Source organism: Crocuta crocuta, unplaced genomic scaffold (assembly GCF_008692635.1).
Source record: "Crocuta crocuta isolate KB4526 unplaced genomic scaffold, BGI_CrCroc_1.0 scaffold333, whole genome shotgun sequence".
NCBI lineage: Eukaryota > Metazoa > Chordata > Mammalia > Carnivora > Hyaenidae > Crocuta > Crocuta crocuta.
The window spans coordinates 705077-720398 of NW_027532856.1; the positions used below are offsets into that span (position 1 = coordinate 705077).

The window sequence follows — 15322 nt, forward strand, 5'->3', positions numbered from 1 at the left end:
CCTAGAGATTTAATTCCATTCACCCTTGGATATAGTCCTAGAGAAACATTTACACAGGAATATGTGCTGCACCACTTAAAATTGTTAATTGGAGATTGAATTACTTGTCAGCTTTTAAAAATGTAGTCCTCTCAGGTCAGAGAGGAGGGTGTTAGCAGCATGAGTAGATGAGCTATTGCATATTTTTTCTTTCGCTTCCTCTTTTCTCCCCCTCCCTTTTCACCTCTCTCTTTCTTCCTCCTTTCTTTTGTCTCTATTTTATCACTTTTTTTCTGCTCCCACTTATTTTTATTCATATCTATCTTTTTTATGCCTTAGCCAAACCTTTAGCATAACCTGACCGATCCTAGAGTGACTTTAATGTCTCGAATCATGAATAAAGTCCAATGATGATGATTGCTTGGGAAATTTACAGAATTTCTCAGATCATCTTGAGAATGGAAATACCCTAATGAGAAGGAGGAATGCAGCAAGGACTCAGTTCGTGTAGCCTACATTCTTAAACACAAGAGGAATTTTGTACTTCCTGCTTCTTTAAATAGAAGATTGCCTGAACCAAGAATTGTTTAAAGGAGGAATGACTGGCTAAAGGGGTTCGGAAAACAGCAGTAGGTTTCACTTTTTATTCCATCGATAGGTATCAGTTTTGTTCACATCTTCAGCAAATGATTGCAAATATTTGCCTATAAGTCTAAAGGCCCCCAACATAATGTGTATATCAGGACAAGGGCAGTTTTTTAAAAATTGAGCTAAGTTGCATCTATGAAACTTGGAAATCTCAATGCCTGTGCTGACAAATATCCTGACAAGTAAATACTATACTCATTCAGTATTACATAGTGATTTCATTTGCACAGAACCTCACAATGCTCTGCCACTTCAGTCAAACATCTGGAGCACTGGGGAGAGGAAGAACGTGTTTATCTTGATCTCCAAAAAGGGATTTAAGGGAGAAAGCAGGCGGTATATTAGACTGTTTTCATTGCCTGTCAGCTGTGGTAAACCTGAGCTGTCTGCAGTCTCTCTAGATAAGCAGCAGCAGCAGCAGCAGAGGCCTTAGCATGTATGTATGACTGCTTTCGTTTGTACTTCTCATGTATCTCAAATTTCTAAAGGCTGTGTAGCATCTTTGTTGGAGCCCTTAACAATGGTGTCTCTGCTAATCACTGGCTTTTATATGGCACCCTTAATTCTCGGGTCTGCCAGCTTCAGTGAATGAAGTGAGGGATGAGGCTTAAGTTTATATTGAGTGGATGAAGATCCTCTTTCCTCTTGGAGTCAGCCCTTGTTCAGTTCTTTCGGTGTGGTCACTCTTCAGCGGGGAACCCTGAGGCAGTGCCTGTTCCTAATATTTTGTAGTACTGCTTCTCCACCTACACCTGGGGAGCCGTAAAATGTGACCTCAGGAGCCACCTCTGCTTGAGTGGCTCTTCCTGTGTTATTGATACTTGTTGGGAAGAGAAATTAAAAGTTTGTATCATGCAGTAGGAAATGTGAGAAAAGTAATTTGGGAAATGGAAAATGGCAAGCAGCTTGATTTGTATAGAAATGTGTATGTCAGAACTGGAAAACTGATGAATGAAGCTCACCTGCTTCGTGAAGATACTATGTTGGTGAGGGTTGTGTACCCCAAATTTTTCTGTGAGAAATTGCTAGGGCAACACCAAGTAATAAAACAGTGGTACTGTCTATGTGGGCTCTTTTCTTTGCCTCTCTGGATACTGATCAGGGTTTGCGTAACTGTTCCAAGCGCGATCATTTCAGAGTTAGGCAGAATGGATTTTGTCCTAGCTCAGATTCTGCTTCTTTGGTTGGAGCTTTTGTTGTGAAGTATTCTAAAATCATTAAAACCACTTGAGTCAGCAACGACTCCTATAAATCAGGAGCTATTGTGTGCGCCCTCATTCTACTGGTGCATGCTCCAAACATACAGTCATTGAAGATGAACTGGAGGGGACTGCTTTCTCTTCGCCGATTGTTAAGTATCTATGATTGTTCGCATTTGTTTGTGATTAGTGAAGCAGGTTTCCTTTCTGTGTGTCCTTCTCTCCCCACCCCCATCTCCTAAGATAAGGCCAGTCACCGCTGTTTGGATACTCTTTTAGTCTATCCTATAATTTTTCCCTTTAATTGCTAAAGTAAATGAATTTTCTCTCACGACAAACATTTTTTTAGTCCAGACATAGTGTCCTTGGTAGTCATAAGCCCTGGTTAGGTTTCTTTCTGAATCCATAGAAGTGTACAAATACTGCCTTTGAGAACAATGCCAAAGAGTCAGAGCTGAGTTTTATTTCTAAAGGGAAGATGTGCTAAGTGATTAAATTCTTCCTCCTTCCAAGTCTGTCTCCCATTGATTTAGAGGAATATGGGGTAGAATGGGCAAGTGGCAGTGCCTCCGAGAGGAGCCCAGTCCTGGATGCTCTTCCCTTTCTTTGCTTTTTTTTTTTTTAAATAGTTTATTGTCAAGTTGGTTTCCATATAATACCCAGTGCTCATCTTCCCTTTCTAAATGAGGGACAAAGATGTGTGAGGAAGGTGTATTTGAAATAGCTGAGCAGCTTTTGGTCTGCTTTGGTCCCTTTTTCCAAATTTGGTCCTTTGTCCGTCCGCTAATTTTGGAGGAGTTTGAGGCTCTAAGCAGATGGACATTATCATGTACTAAGTACTGTTTCATTTTCATATGAAAGAAAACCATGTTTCTGAGTACAAAATAGCCCCAGCTCTCTTCCAGGCAGCAAGGAGTTCTTGGCTCCTGACATAGATTGTGAATATCAGATATTCAGGGTCAGTGCAGTGTCTCCTTTTTATTTCTTTTCCCCCTTTCCAGTTTTATTTTAATAATTAAAAATACTGCTGATCACACTGAATGACTTCTGGCAGAGAGGCAGTCTGTCCCAGAAGGACCAGTTGTGGGCCATCGGGTTTATGACGTCCATAAAACCAGAGCCACATCAGAGCATGGCCTTCCTGAGTGACAGGGTTTTTGCTTCCACCAGGGTCCCCCATCAACTGACTGCTTTGGACATTTGTTTTGGGTTGGTTTTTTGTTCCGTTTTGTTTCCTGATGCATGTATGACTGTACATGTGTGCACACATTTAAAGATATAAATGAAACAGGTATGTAATGCCCTCTGCCTGTTAGAAAGACTAAAGCCATCAAAATAACAAACGGCGTGTATTTGCTAGAATGTCAAAGTTATGAGTTTATTTTGTAATGATGTGCTCCTGCCTTCATGAGGTAAACTGGCCGTGGCGGAGGTGTTATTAGTAATATGGACTCAGTGGAGCAGAAAGCCGAGTGACCGAGAGATCAGTGTATCAGTCAGAGAGAGGGCAAATGGAAAGAGACAGCAGGAGAATGAGAAAGGAGCCACAGTGCCTGGGCTGAGATTAAAGACAGACTGGGAGGAGGAGGGGAGCCCAGTGGTCAGATACGGTCTCCCCTCCTTCAGAGGAGTCGCCAGCATGTTGTCCAGCTCAGGGCTGTCTGCAAATACTGCTTCTCTGCACTTCCTCACCAAGGAAGGTAGTAATCTGAGAGCAATTTTGCTTTCTATATTCCTTTCAGAGAGTCTCTTCCATCCTTCCTAGCTGAAGTTAAATGGGTCTGAGGCCAGCTGGGCCATACCGAGGGGATTACTTTGGTCACCAACTTCCGTCTTGATGTAGGGGCTGACCCAGCATGAAGGGGAACATCTCAAAGCTCCTAACAAGAAGGGGCAAAATAGGAATATACAAGTAGATTTTGCTGGTCTTTCATTTATTAGATTCTTCCCAGAGACTAAAAATGAGTAAAAGTTACCACTATGGAAGAAAAAATAGTGTTGTTATTTTCTGAAGGAGGAGGGGAGAGGGGAAAAAAAAAGGTAAAATACAGTAAGCACTCTACAACTGTTTAGAGCTCTCCAGGGCTACCCTGGATGACTGGCAATTACTACCCACTCAGCAGTTTGCAATAGTCAGTGATCAAGCTGCCCAGCTTCCATTGCTGGGTCAGAAAACCTCCCTCCCCGAAAGAAATTATTAACCAGTCTTCGAGGGAAAAAGAAACCCTACAATTTCCAAGTCCACGAATACTTTTTCTTCCTTTTTTTCATCTTTGAGGGAAACTTTGTGGTTTCCACTTGCAGGTACCTTTCACCGTCACACGGGTTAAACTCCTCCAGAGATACACCAGGGATGGAGGCCCCGTGTATTCCCTGGAACCTTGGGAGAGAAAGACAGAGGAGAGGCAGGCTTGGGTATAAATCACTGCCCTCCACTCAGCACACAAAGAGGACTTTAGACTCAAGGGTTTGTGTGTGTATCAAGGGTCACTTCAGGATTTTGCCAGCCTTAGGGCTGTGTGTGGGGACCTGCTTCAAAAATCAAATGTTGTAAGGGGGAAAGTAATCCTTTAAAAAAAAATTAGAAATCTAAACCTCATAGCATTTGTTTAACTGAGACTTGTCACTAAAGATTGACAAAAGCCATGCATGTTACCACTTTCTATAGATGTGTAGCAACTCCGCTGGCCTGCTTACGGTGAGGTAGCCTGCACTTCAGGGTCCCAGCCTCACCCAGCACCATGGCTGTAGCTGAGTCGAAGTGTGCCACGCGTCTATGGCAGCTGAGAGAGAGAGAGAGAGAGGGTTGCTGGATTTTAAATTGCCATGACATATGTGATTATACAAAAGCCTATTTGATTTTTCTAAGCTTTCTTTTTAAGACAAAAGGAACCACAGAGACTGGAATCTGTGTCTTGTAGAGAAAAGAACCCATTTTAGTGGGAATCACAAAATAGACTTTGCCTTTATTTCTGTCAAGATGAATGTCTTTTCTCTTGCTTGTTTCTCTAGGTCCTTGGGCGGGAAGTATACACCTCCAATAACCAGCTCGGGGGCATCCAGATCATGCACAACAATGGGGTGACCCACAGCACCGTTTGTGATGACTTTGAAGGGGTTTTCACTGTCCTGCACTGGCTGTCTTACATGCCTAAGGTGAGCCTTTCCTACCCAGCATTGACAAAGCCCACAGAACCAGAGCTTTCCATCCCAGATCACAGGGCCTCTCTGCTTAAGGTCTCCTCCTTATGGGGGAGAAATTGTTTTATGAAATACTCCTCTGGAAGTTGTTGGTTTCTCTTTTCCTTGCAGCTATCTTTGGGTTTCTACCTTAAAATGATAATGGATTTCATTGGTATAGGCCCCTTTCTGATGTTTTCCAGTCACAGAAGTCTTCATGGCCTATCTGGGCTCAGATCCCACCGTATCAAGGCTTCTTCCTCACTGTGGGTTTTCTCCTTTGTAATAGCCATCCATCCCCCTGGGAAGCTTCCCAGAAGCATGGGTACACAGAAATCAAGAGTCAGAATGTGCCACGTTTTGCCAGGCCCCTGCATGATACTTGAGACCTGTGCATGTTCTCAGGCCTTGGCATAGAGTCAGGATGCCTCTCGCTGATGACTTGGATGGATGGGTGTGATTCCCTATGTGGTCCCTAATACCTTTGTAACGATTATGGCTGAGCTGGGACTAGAGACCTGTTGTTCACTGATTGCTCCCCTCTTTCCTCCTCACTGCCTTTCAGAATGTGCACAGTTTAGTACCTATCCTGAACTCCAAGGATCCTATAGATAGAATCATCGAATTTGTTCCTACGAAGGCCCCATATGATCCTCGATGGATGCTAGCAGGCCGTCCTCACCCAAGTATGTATTTTTTGAGGGTCCTGTGGTACCCAGGCCCTCAGGCTGTCCGTCTTCCTTTTATTCACTAACCAATTCTGCACAACAGTACATGACAAAACAGAGGTACTTTAGTAGCTCTGGAAATGAGACAGATCTTTAAAACAGCTCTCCAGGAGTGCCTGGGTGGCTCAGTCAGTTAAGCGTCTGACTTTGGCTCAGGTCATGATCTCACGGTTTATGGGTTTGAGCCCCACGTCGGGCTCTGTGCTAACAGCTAGCTCAGAGCCTGGAGCCTGTTTCAGATTCTGTGTATCCCTCTCTCTCTGACCCTCCCCTGCTCTCACTGTCTCTCTCTCTCTCAGAAATAAATAAAACATTAAAAAATTAAAAAAAAAAAACCCCAGCTCTCCAAAGATCTAGATGGAAAACACTTCCAGAACAAATGAGAAACAAGAAATTAGATGTACAAGTCGGTCTCTGAGTCATAAGCAATAATCATTAATACTTTTCTTCTGTTAATTCTGTTATTAAAGCACTTATTCCTTAATGGATTCAAAGACTTTAGAACAGTTAAATCTAAGCAATAAAGTCATTAGAATCTCTGACCATCCAGTCTCTGTAAACAGAGATTCATCAGATCAGTTTTAGGAAAGACATTGACTCTTCAGTGTAGAACATGACCACAACTCTTCTCAGCATACTATTTCTGAGTATCCAGCCTGCATGTGCTCTTCTTTTCTTATATGATATTGGTAATAGTATTGGGACTTGCTGTGGTTATTAACGTGAGGTTATTTTGTAAGGTCATTATTCATGATGAGATTATTCAGAACTCTTGATTTTATAAATACAGCGAGTGAGAACAAGCCCTTCCTCCATGTTTATCTCATATATCCCTGTCTTGTGACTGATTTGACCTATCTGTAAAACAAAAATGAAACAGAAAAACAGTGGTGACTCCATGTAAGGTGAATGTACATTCTCACTTGCCAGTCGATTAGGCTCTTTTAACAAACCTTACTTCTCAGGTGGTTCTTTTGTGAAGCCCCAACTACATTTTGAGTCTAATTTTTTTCAGGTTGTTTGAGAAAGTGTTCTTTTTTGCATATTTATTGCAACTATTTCAAAGAAAGCCTTATCTCAAAGAAGAATAGAATGCAGAAGATAATTCATTAAATTTACGAGTCATTGTGATTTGTTGAAAGAAAAAAGAAGTCTATGTAAGGAAGACTTACTAAACCTCTGTGGGTACCCACTTTGAGCTAGGTGGGACTGCAAAGCACTTGCATATACATTATCTTCTTTAGGCTTACTACTTCTCAGAGATTAAAAAAAGAGAGAGAGGGATCACCACTTTAATTTTTTTTAATTTTTTTAATGTTTTTTATTTATTTCTGAGAGAGAGAGACAGTGTGAGCAGGGGAGGGTCAGGGAGAGAGGGAGACACAGAATCTGAAACAGGCTCCAGGCTCTGAGCTAGCTGTCAGCAACAGAGCCTGACGCGGGACTCGAACCCATGAACCATGAGATCATGACCTGAGCTGAAGTCGGACGCTTAACCGACTGAGCCACCTAGGCACCCCGAGATCACCACTTTAAAAGCTCAGAGAAGTTAAGTGATTTGTGCAAGGTCACACAGCTATTACTTAGGAATTGGAACTTAATCTGCAGCCCAACTATAGATAGTATAGAAAACTCACCAGAGGAATTTCAATTTCAATTTTTACCTGTTGTCTTCAGTGCCTTCCTCTTCTTGTTATTCTTCATAAAACAAAATAGTTTTTCCTACATAGCCAGAAAAATCACCATAGTAATCTCCCTACCTCTAATATGTGTGCCATGATTATGATAAGAACTATGAACCTAAGATCCTGTCATACTTAAAATCCAGAACTTTTCTGGGAGAATTCAGAATAAGAGTCAGTGAAACTTCTCCTGGGAATCATGAGGAGGATGGCGGGAGTGGGGAGGGGGGCGGAGCATCTTAGTTGACTTCTAAGTTCTACATCTGAACTGAACACAACCTGCTCTTCAAGGTTTGGGGAGGGGAGTGAAGTCCACCTACAGGAGCCATAGCCTACCGGTGACTCCCCTCCCCTAGTCAAAATACAAGGCGGGAAAGTTTTAAAAGAAGAAAGTCTTTCCATTTTGATGAATCTTATGGTTCCAAATCATTATTATTGAAATAAGAGTCATAAAATGATCCAACCATACAAAGTTAAAATTTCAGTATCCTGATACATTTAGAAGTTTGATTTGGAAATTTCAAAATTTGAGCCCTTTTTCATGGGGTGAACAGATGTGTGTGTATGCAGGTGGGCATTATCCTGGCCATTATTAATGAGATCCACAGAATAAAATGAAATTTGTGATAAACTAAGTTTTCTGTTTTTGGATAATATTTTTTCATCGACTCCCTAGTAATTCATCCTGCTGTCTATGTGCAGCTAGCACTCGCTCCCAAATCGAGTGACTTCAGATTTTAATTTAGTGGAAGCGTTAAAGAAAGCAGATGATTCCCTGTGATAAGTTAAAGCAGATATCTTCTAGGTGAAAAGTTAAAGTCATTTATTAGAGGAGATAGTGCTGTGATATTCTTCAAACTGACGCCCAACACGAGACCAGAATCTAAACGATCAGCTTTGGGCTCACGATAGAGAGATAATTTTGAAATGGATGATCACATTTTACACTGGGGCCATAGAGGCAAGGAATGTAGAACACAGTAATTACAAATTTAGTCTTGATAAAACACTCTCCATCCTGTTTAAGTCAGCAGAGGTTAGCTTGCTCGGATCTCCACTTTTAATTGGTTTTGGACTTGGGTTTTTAAGGGGCAGAGGGCCAAGTTCAAATTAGAAGGATCACTGAGAAACCATGAGCTGAGGGGCAAGCTGGGAAACAGTTATTTGCAGAAGCTTTTATGGGGCCTTGGTCAAACATGGATACCTGTAGAACAAAAGTTTTTTTCTTAACCTGAGATGTCGAAAGTTATGTGTCTTGCCAGTGAAGGAAGTTCTATGTGCAAGGGTGGTTAATGACATTAATTGTGTGCATATTAACCGTTCTGTTTTTCTAAGTATCAAGAGTATGTGGGCATGACCCTTAGAGAAAGATTATACTTTGTCAGCTATAAGTTAAGTAGTTGTATCTTGCTGCTTTTCTAGCAGAGAAGCCATGCCCCTTTTCCTTTCCCCACATTTGGGTCCTCATCTGATCATTAATACTTATCATTGACTGTCTTCAGCTTTCCAATACAAAAAAGTCAGTGGAATCAAAAAAAATTGTAAGCTAAGTTTTAAAATAGAAATAGACATTTTGAAAACACTTTAATGACTTGGCTGCCTTTTGACAAATGTTAGTGGTGTTTTGAAAAAAGCCAAGTTATTTATTTAAAAGCATGCAAACTCTCTGCTAGCTGAACCCCATCGTTTAACAATAAATGATGCTTTTGCTGATAAATGATTCTTTTTATGCAGACTAGCAAATGAAATAGGAGATGATGTCTGAAGGCAGATGAACATTCAGCTGCCTAATGCATGCATCTATTATAATATGGTTAAAAACAACAACAAACTCCCCAAAATAATCCCCCAAATCCAACCTTAAATTTGCCAGTTCCAGTGCATTTTCAGTGGATTGATGGTCTTTATTCTCCCTTTGTTCTCTTTCTTTCCCTTCTGTAGCCCAAAAAGGTCAGTGGTTGAGTGGATTCTTTGACTATGGATCTTTCTCTGAGATCATGCAACCCTGGGCGCAGACTGTGGTGGTTGGCAGAGCCAGGTAAGAGTTCTTTTGTTTTGGAAGCTCTTCTTCCTCCCAACTAAAAACAAGAGAGTAAAGGGCCATAGCTATATAGGTTTGATTTGTTTTGTTTTATTCTGTTTTACCAATAATGCTCTCTTTGTCTAAACTTTCTAAGAATATTGGATTATAGTCATGCCCAAGGCAGCATAACTGAAGGGCTGGTTTCCAGTAGTCATTTAGTGTGTCACTCCAATGATGCGTTTAGTCTGAAGTCTGGTTTTGACATTTCCTTTTTATAATGCTGAAAGAAAAGCTCTTTGAGGGCTATAAAGCCCAAATACAATAGCCATAGCCCACCAATGACCTTCCCCTTCCCCAAAGACCATTTTCTTTCAGAGGCAGGTGACAAATGAATCAGACTCATCTACCTTTCCATGTAACCCAAAAGATCTATGTACCCTAGAAGGAGTCCCTTCCTGGCAGTGAGATTATTAAAGTAACAAACTCACTATATTGGTTTATCATCAGATTTGAATTACAAACAAACAAACAAATAAATAAGTTTGCCTGAAACAGGAATTAGTAAAATAAACTGGAATAGATTGCTGGACTACCTATAATTTTCAAATGGGAATTTGAAGTTTCTATTAAATTTTAATACCCCTCTAAGAAGTGCTTCACTCAATAGCAAGCTCTGCATGAAATCATCTGTAGCGCCCGCTATAATGAGCACCTGCCAAGGCTGATCCTAATCTTGTTCTGCACTGCGGAGACATGCTGCCCCAGGGACCCACATCTGGAATTCACCTTCCTCCCGGGGGCAATCAGTTTTCCTTATCTTGGTGAAAAGTGGCACTTGCTCAGGATTCTCAAACATGCCACATTGGGTTGAGATTTAGATTTTAGCCTTGAAAATAACTCTAGTCTTCGTGGTTCTCCCAGTACAGCAGGTCAGCATGTCTCATGCTGCCAGTGACAAGGAGCCATCAGATGGAAGATCCAACAGATAGGGTCTTCCACTGTGACTCTGCCTAAGAGGCAAGCCTGGAGTCAGCCCAGACTGAAACTCTCAGGGGCTAGCTCCCATTTTCTCTCATGTCTCAGGTCTTCTCCCTCACCACAGGCCTCTGGGTCCCAGAACTATTCCTTGTTCCTGGTAAAATTCCTTCTGAGGAGGGGGTGGAGGGGGGTACACTGGAGAGAGAACCCTTCTACCAGAATCTGGTTTATTATGGAGGGCCCTTATATCATACTCAGACCAACTTTTTTGAAAATTTGTCTGTTACCTATTCTGCTTCAGTTTTCCTGTCTGTAAAAAACATGACAGATTTTAAGCCTCAGAAAGCAAAACCTTAGTTTAGGTCTTTAAGGTCCTCCCACGGGAAACAGGAAAATAATGCTTTACACTTATGATTGGAAGAATAGGGATTGTTCTATGAGCAAGATCAGTCAAGCTTGGCTTTAGTTAGCTCTGCCATTGTTTATTGCAACACCCACTCTGACTTCTTCCTTTCTTTCCATCTGATGAGTTCTGGGCCTCTTACTCCAAACCTATACACATGCTTCCAAGTATATAAAACACAAATGGAGCTAGCTTCTTTCAAAAGCAGTGGCATTTCGAGAAATAAATATAAATGTATTCTTCTGGGATTGTTACTGTAAGTGCTGCCAAAACTCATCTTTGGTATGTATGTTTGGAATATGTGTGCTATTGGCTGTAAATTGTCTTTTATTATTCCATGGCACCTTGTCCAGGGACACACTATAAAACAAGATGTAGCATCTTCATGTGCTAGCCTGATAAAATTTATATGAAGTATAATAGAAAACAGAAGTTGTTCTGAGCTGTTTTCAAGTTCAATAAATAACTGTAATACTCGGATAAAGATGTTCTTTATTAGGTCACATGGGCCCTAATATATAAGTTATAAGTTACCGATTTAGGGTGGCTTTTGCAATTACAAGTTTCCAGTTGGATTGTTAATCATTGTGAACAGAAATATTTCTAAACCCTCTTGTGTACCTCCTGCTCATTGTCTGGTTGTCTAGAGGGCTTTTGATTCTGATTCAGTGCAGGCAAGTGACAAGGGGGTGCGTGGTCCCCACTCAGGCCCCTGTCAGGTCTCTTGTGATGACAAGAATCCATTTCCAGGAGCCAGTGTAAGACCATCCTTCATGGAAAAGTTTGTTATGGAGATGATGTGGGGAACGAATGACTATAACCCATCCCAGCCCCAGCCCCAAGGAACACAGATGAGAAAGTGCAGCCTAAATCACATTTTCCAGAGCAAGCACTCATACCATACCTTGCAGCAACTGCCATCTCCCTCTTTTCTTTCTTCCTGATTTTTACCAGGAAATCTTTCTGAGGACCAACTTGGGAGGGAATGATGGAGCATAGATGCAGAGACTTTTCCTGGAGAGTTTTTTAAATTAACATATGTTGGAGATTAAATGTATACTTTCAATATAGATCACCTATTTTACCAAAGTTACTACTGCAAGCTATCCCTGTCCTCTTCCAATGAGAGAAAGTTAAGGGCTTATTCATCATCTCCATAACACATCTACACATTTCCCATTCATATACCCAGTGTAGGACCTACTGTACCCTCAAATAATCTTATCCAGAACCACAGTGTTAGTACTCTGTAGAAATGAGAGCTCTATTCTAACAACATCAGCATTTATTAAAAGAATTACTCTCAAAAAAAAAAAGAGTTACTCAAAGCTTCAGATGCCTCCTACCTTTCAGACCTATTCCCTCTGTTTTCACCAAAACGATGCTCTAGAGTGAGCTGAGAAATTTCATTTGGCATCCACAGAGATAGGTGTGTGCATATATGTGCACACACACATCTAAACTGTGAAGTTTTAACTGCTGAGGCTCCCCTAGTCAACCCTTGGTTTGAATTTATCATGTGGAGAATAGAAGGGATTCTGAGGGGAGGCTCCCCTGGATTTATAAAAATGTATATATAGTATTTGTCAAATCCAGAGCCTCACATTTCACCCCTAGAAGAGTCAGATTTCCCTCTATTCTTTGTATTTGCAATCTCCAGTCCCCCCAACCCAGTGTTTTGATGTGGGGCTGGAAAAATAAATGACTATCTGTACGTTTTCATACATCAGGTTCTTATTTGGCTCTTATTTTATCAGGCTAGGAGGAATACCTGTAGGAGTAGTTGCCGTAGAAACCCGAACAGTGGAGCTAAGTATCCCAGCCGACCCTGCAAACCTGGATTCTGAAGCCAAGGTAGGTGACCTCAAGTACCCTGTGCTCCTGTGCTTGGAGCCAGATTTCCCTTCTGCAAAACCTGTGGACATATCAGAGGCATTGCCAACCACCAATTTTGGAGGGAATGATAGTCAGCATCCTTGAATAATTTCAGACCATCATGTGCTCACTTCTAAGGTGACTCTAAATGGACTACAGTCTACCTGAAAAATTACTTAGGCCTTTACAGTCGTCTTGTTGATGCTGGAAAACAGTCTAGATTCATTGCAACTGAGGGCTCTTTGGTCCCAGATTCTTTGAACACACAGAGATAAGAAGTCTGCCCTAATGGCCACATGTGAACACTGCCACCCATCTACTTTTTTAAAAGGGTAGATTATGTGTTTACATTCTGATAAGATCCAGCAAATGAGGGTGGGGGATACCAGGGAGGAGGTTACTCAGCAGTGTCACATCAAGGGTTTACTGATCAACTTCAGGATGGAGAAAGCTGTGCTAAGCACAGAAGTCAGAGGACTGTAAACTACATACCGCTAGCTTGCTTTGAGGACTAGCGTAGGTGAGCTGCTTACAGTTACCTTCGGGAAACCTTGAATGAGGATTCCCAAGAACACATTCATCCATTAGAAGCAGTAAAGTTTTCTCTTTCTGACTTAAGGAGTGGTGGTGTACTCAGGACTTAAAAAGAGGAGTATTTAACAAAGTCGAAGATCCAGAATCCTTTCTTCTTCTTTACTTAAAAGATGATCCCTTTTTTGTTTGTTTGTTTGTTTTGTTTTATTTTATTTTGAAAGAGACAGAGATAGCATGAGTGGGGGAGGATCAGAGAGAGAGGTAGAGGGAGAACACCAGCAGGCTCCACACTGTCAACACAGAGCCCAATGGCAGAGTTCAAACCCAACGAAAACCATAAGATCATGACCCGAGGTGAAATCAAGAGTTGGACGCTCAACCAGCTGAGCCACCCAGGCACCTGAAAAGATGATCCTCTTGATGAACAATGGTTTTTGTTTGTTTGATTTGGTTGAGTTTTTAAAGTAAACCAGTAAAACCTTGTTCACCTTGGAGAGACTCCCCTCAAGCCTCATTGTTAATTGTGTCTTCCTCTTTGACTTTCCCCAATAGATAATCCAGCAGGCTGGCCAGGTTTGGTTTCCAGATTCTGCGTTTAAGACCTATCAGGCTATCAAGGACTTCAACCGTGAAGGGCTACCTCTGATGGTCTTTGCCAACTGGAGAGGCTTCTCCGGTGGGATGAAAGGTGATTGGCCTGGCTCTGGGCTGGAGGGGCATAACTGATTCCCGAGAACCTCAACAGCACAAGGAGGGAGGATTTATACTGGGCAGAGCTAATGGGTATCCTGACAGTCTTCACCCTAGACTTTTTGGGGATTATACTTCCTCTGAAATATATCTTCTGAGTTGCAACTTGAGTGGGAAAATTATGTTTTACAATTCCATACAAAATTTTAGAACCATCTACTGGTGTTATCTAGATGGGCTGCTGTTGTGGATTTAGCTTTCCCAGGTGAATGATAGACTGTTCTGATGGTCCTGGGGAAATGTGATTGCTCTTTTCTGAGCATACTCTTTGTTGATGTTATGCTCTAACATTCTATAATGACCAAGGTAGATACTGAAATTAGGCTTCACCAGAAGAAAACACACAAATTCTGTACCAGAGGCTGTTCTTTGTGGTAATTTATGGTGTATTTCATTCTTATCCAACAACAGCCGTGGGCCTGTGGCTCCAGCATATTAGACCCGTCATTATACAGGCTCTGTTCTGTACTATGGGAATCAGTGATCTCAGCAGCTAATATCACCATTTACTGAGAATCCTCCCTGTGCAGAGCCACTGTGGATTGAAAAGGCGAGCCAAAGGAAACACCTTCTACCTCTTACAGCAGCAAAACTCTCTCTCCAATGGCCAGAGATTCATGGCCATGCTGAGGCCAGAAACTACATACCAGGAGGCGATGAGTACACTGATGAATGTCAGCTTCATTCACCGGGGGAGATATCTGGGTTCTGAAGCAGTAGAAACAAGTGAGGGCAATGCAAGGAGGGAGAGGTTGGCAGTGCTGGAGTAGGGTGGTCAGAGATGCAGACGTATTAAATGCAAAAGAATGAATCCAGAAATAGCTTGGTGCAGGAGCACCTCTGGCTCTGAGGGAGGAAAAGCCTGAGGAAGTTAACCCTTTTATAGGTTATCAGCTGTGTGTGGAGAGAGATTAGAGCCTTGTACCAACAACTTTGCCTTCACCTGGCTAGGAAAAGCCCTGTACAGCCAGGCTTTGCTGGCAAAGTGTAGAAGACTAGGTGGGGTTTTTTCTTTTTTTTTTTTAGTTGTAAAGTTTCCCTTTGCCCATATTTGCTGGAAATCCACCACATTTTGCACTTTTCTTGGGGGGAGACTTGGACTATACGTGCAAATTAATGTTTATATACTATGATAGACTCTGAGGTGAATTTTGTGACAAAGATGATAAATCAGTGGAAATGCCATAAGATACTGAAATTGTAGTTTAAACAAGTCAATCCTGCACATGTTATGAGTTCCTACATGCAAGGAACTATGCTAGCTGTTTCTGAGAAAACAAAACTGAGTCAGAAACAGACACTGCCTCAAGGAGTCAAGAAAAGGTCTCGGGCAGAATGATAGA

The 15322-nt window shown here is 41.7% G+C and overlaps 1 protein-coding gene across 6 annotated transcripts in view; it reads left to right on the forward strand.

The window, feature by feature from the left end:
* ACACA (acetyl-CoA carboxylase alpha) overlaps positions 1-15322 on the forward strand; it is a 270686-nt gene that overhangs the window by 222620 nt on the left and 32744 nt on the right. For all 6 annotated transcript variants that reach the window (XM_077745585.1, XM_077745584.1, XM_077745589.1 and 3 more), the window contains 5 exons: positions 4839-4982; positions 5572-5692; positions 9358-9454; positions 12578-12674; positions 13782-13917. In XM_077745585.1, the coding sequence (XP_077601711.1) occupies positions 4839-4982; positions 5572-5692; positions 9358-9454; positions 12578-12674; positions 13782-13917 (595 nt within the window). The remainder of the gene's footprint in view (positions 1-4838; positions 4983-5571; positions 5693-9357; positions 9455-12577; positions 12675-13781; positions 13918-15322) is intronic.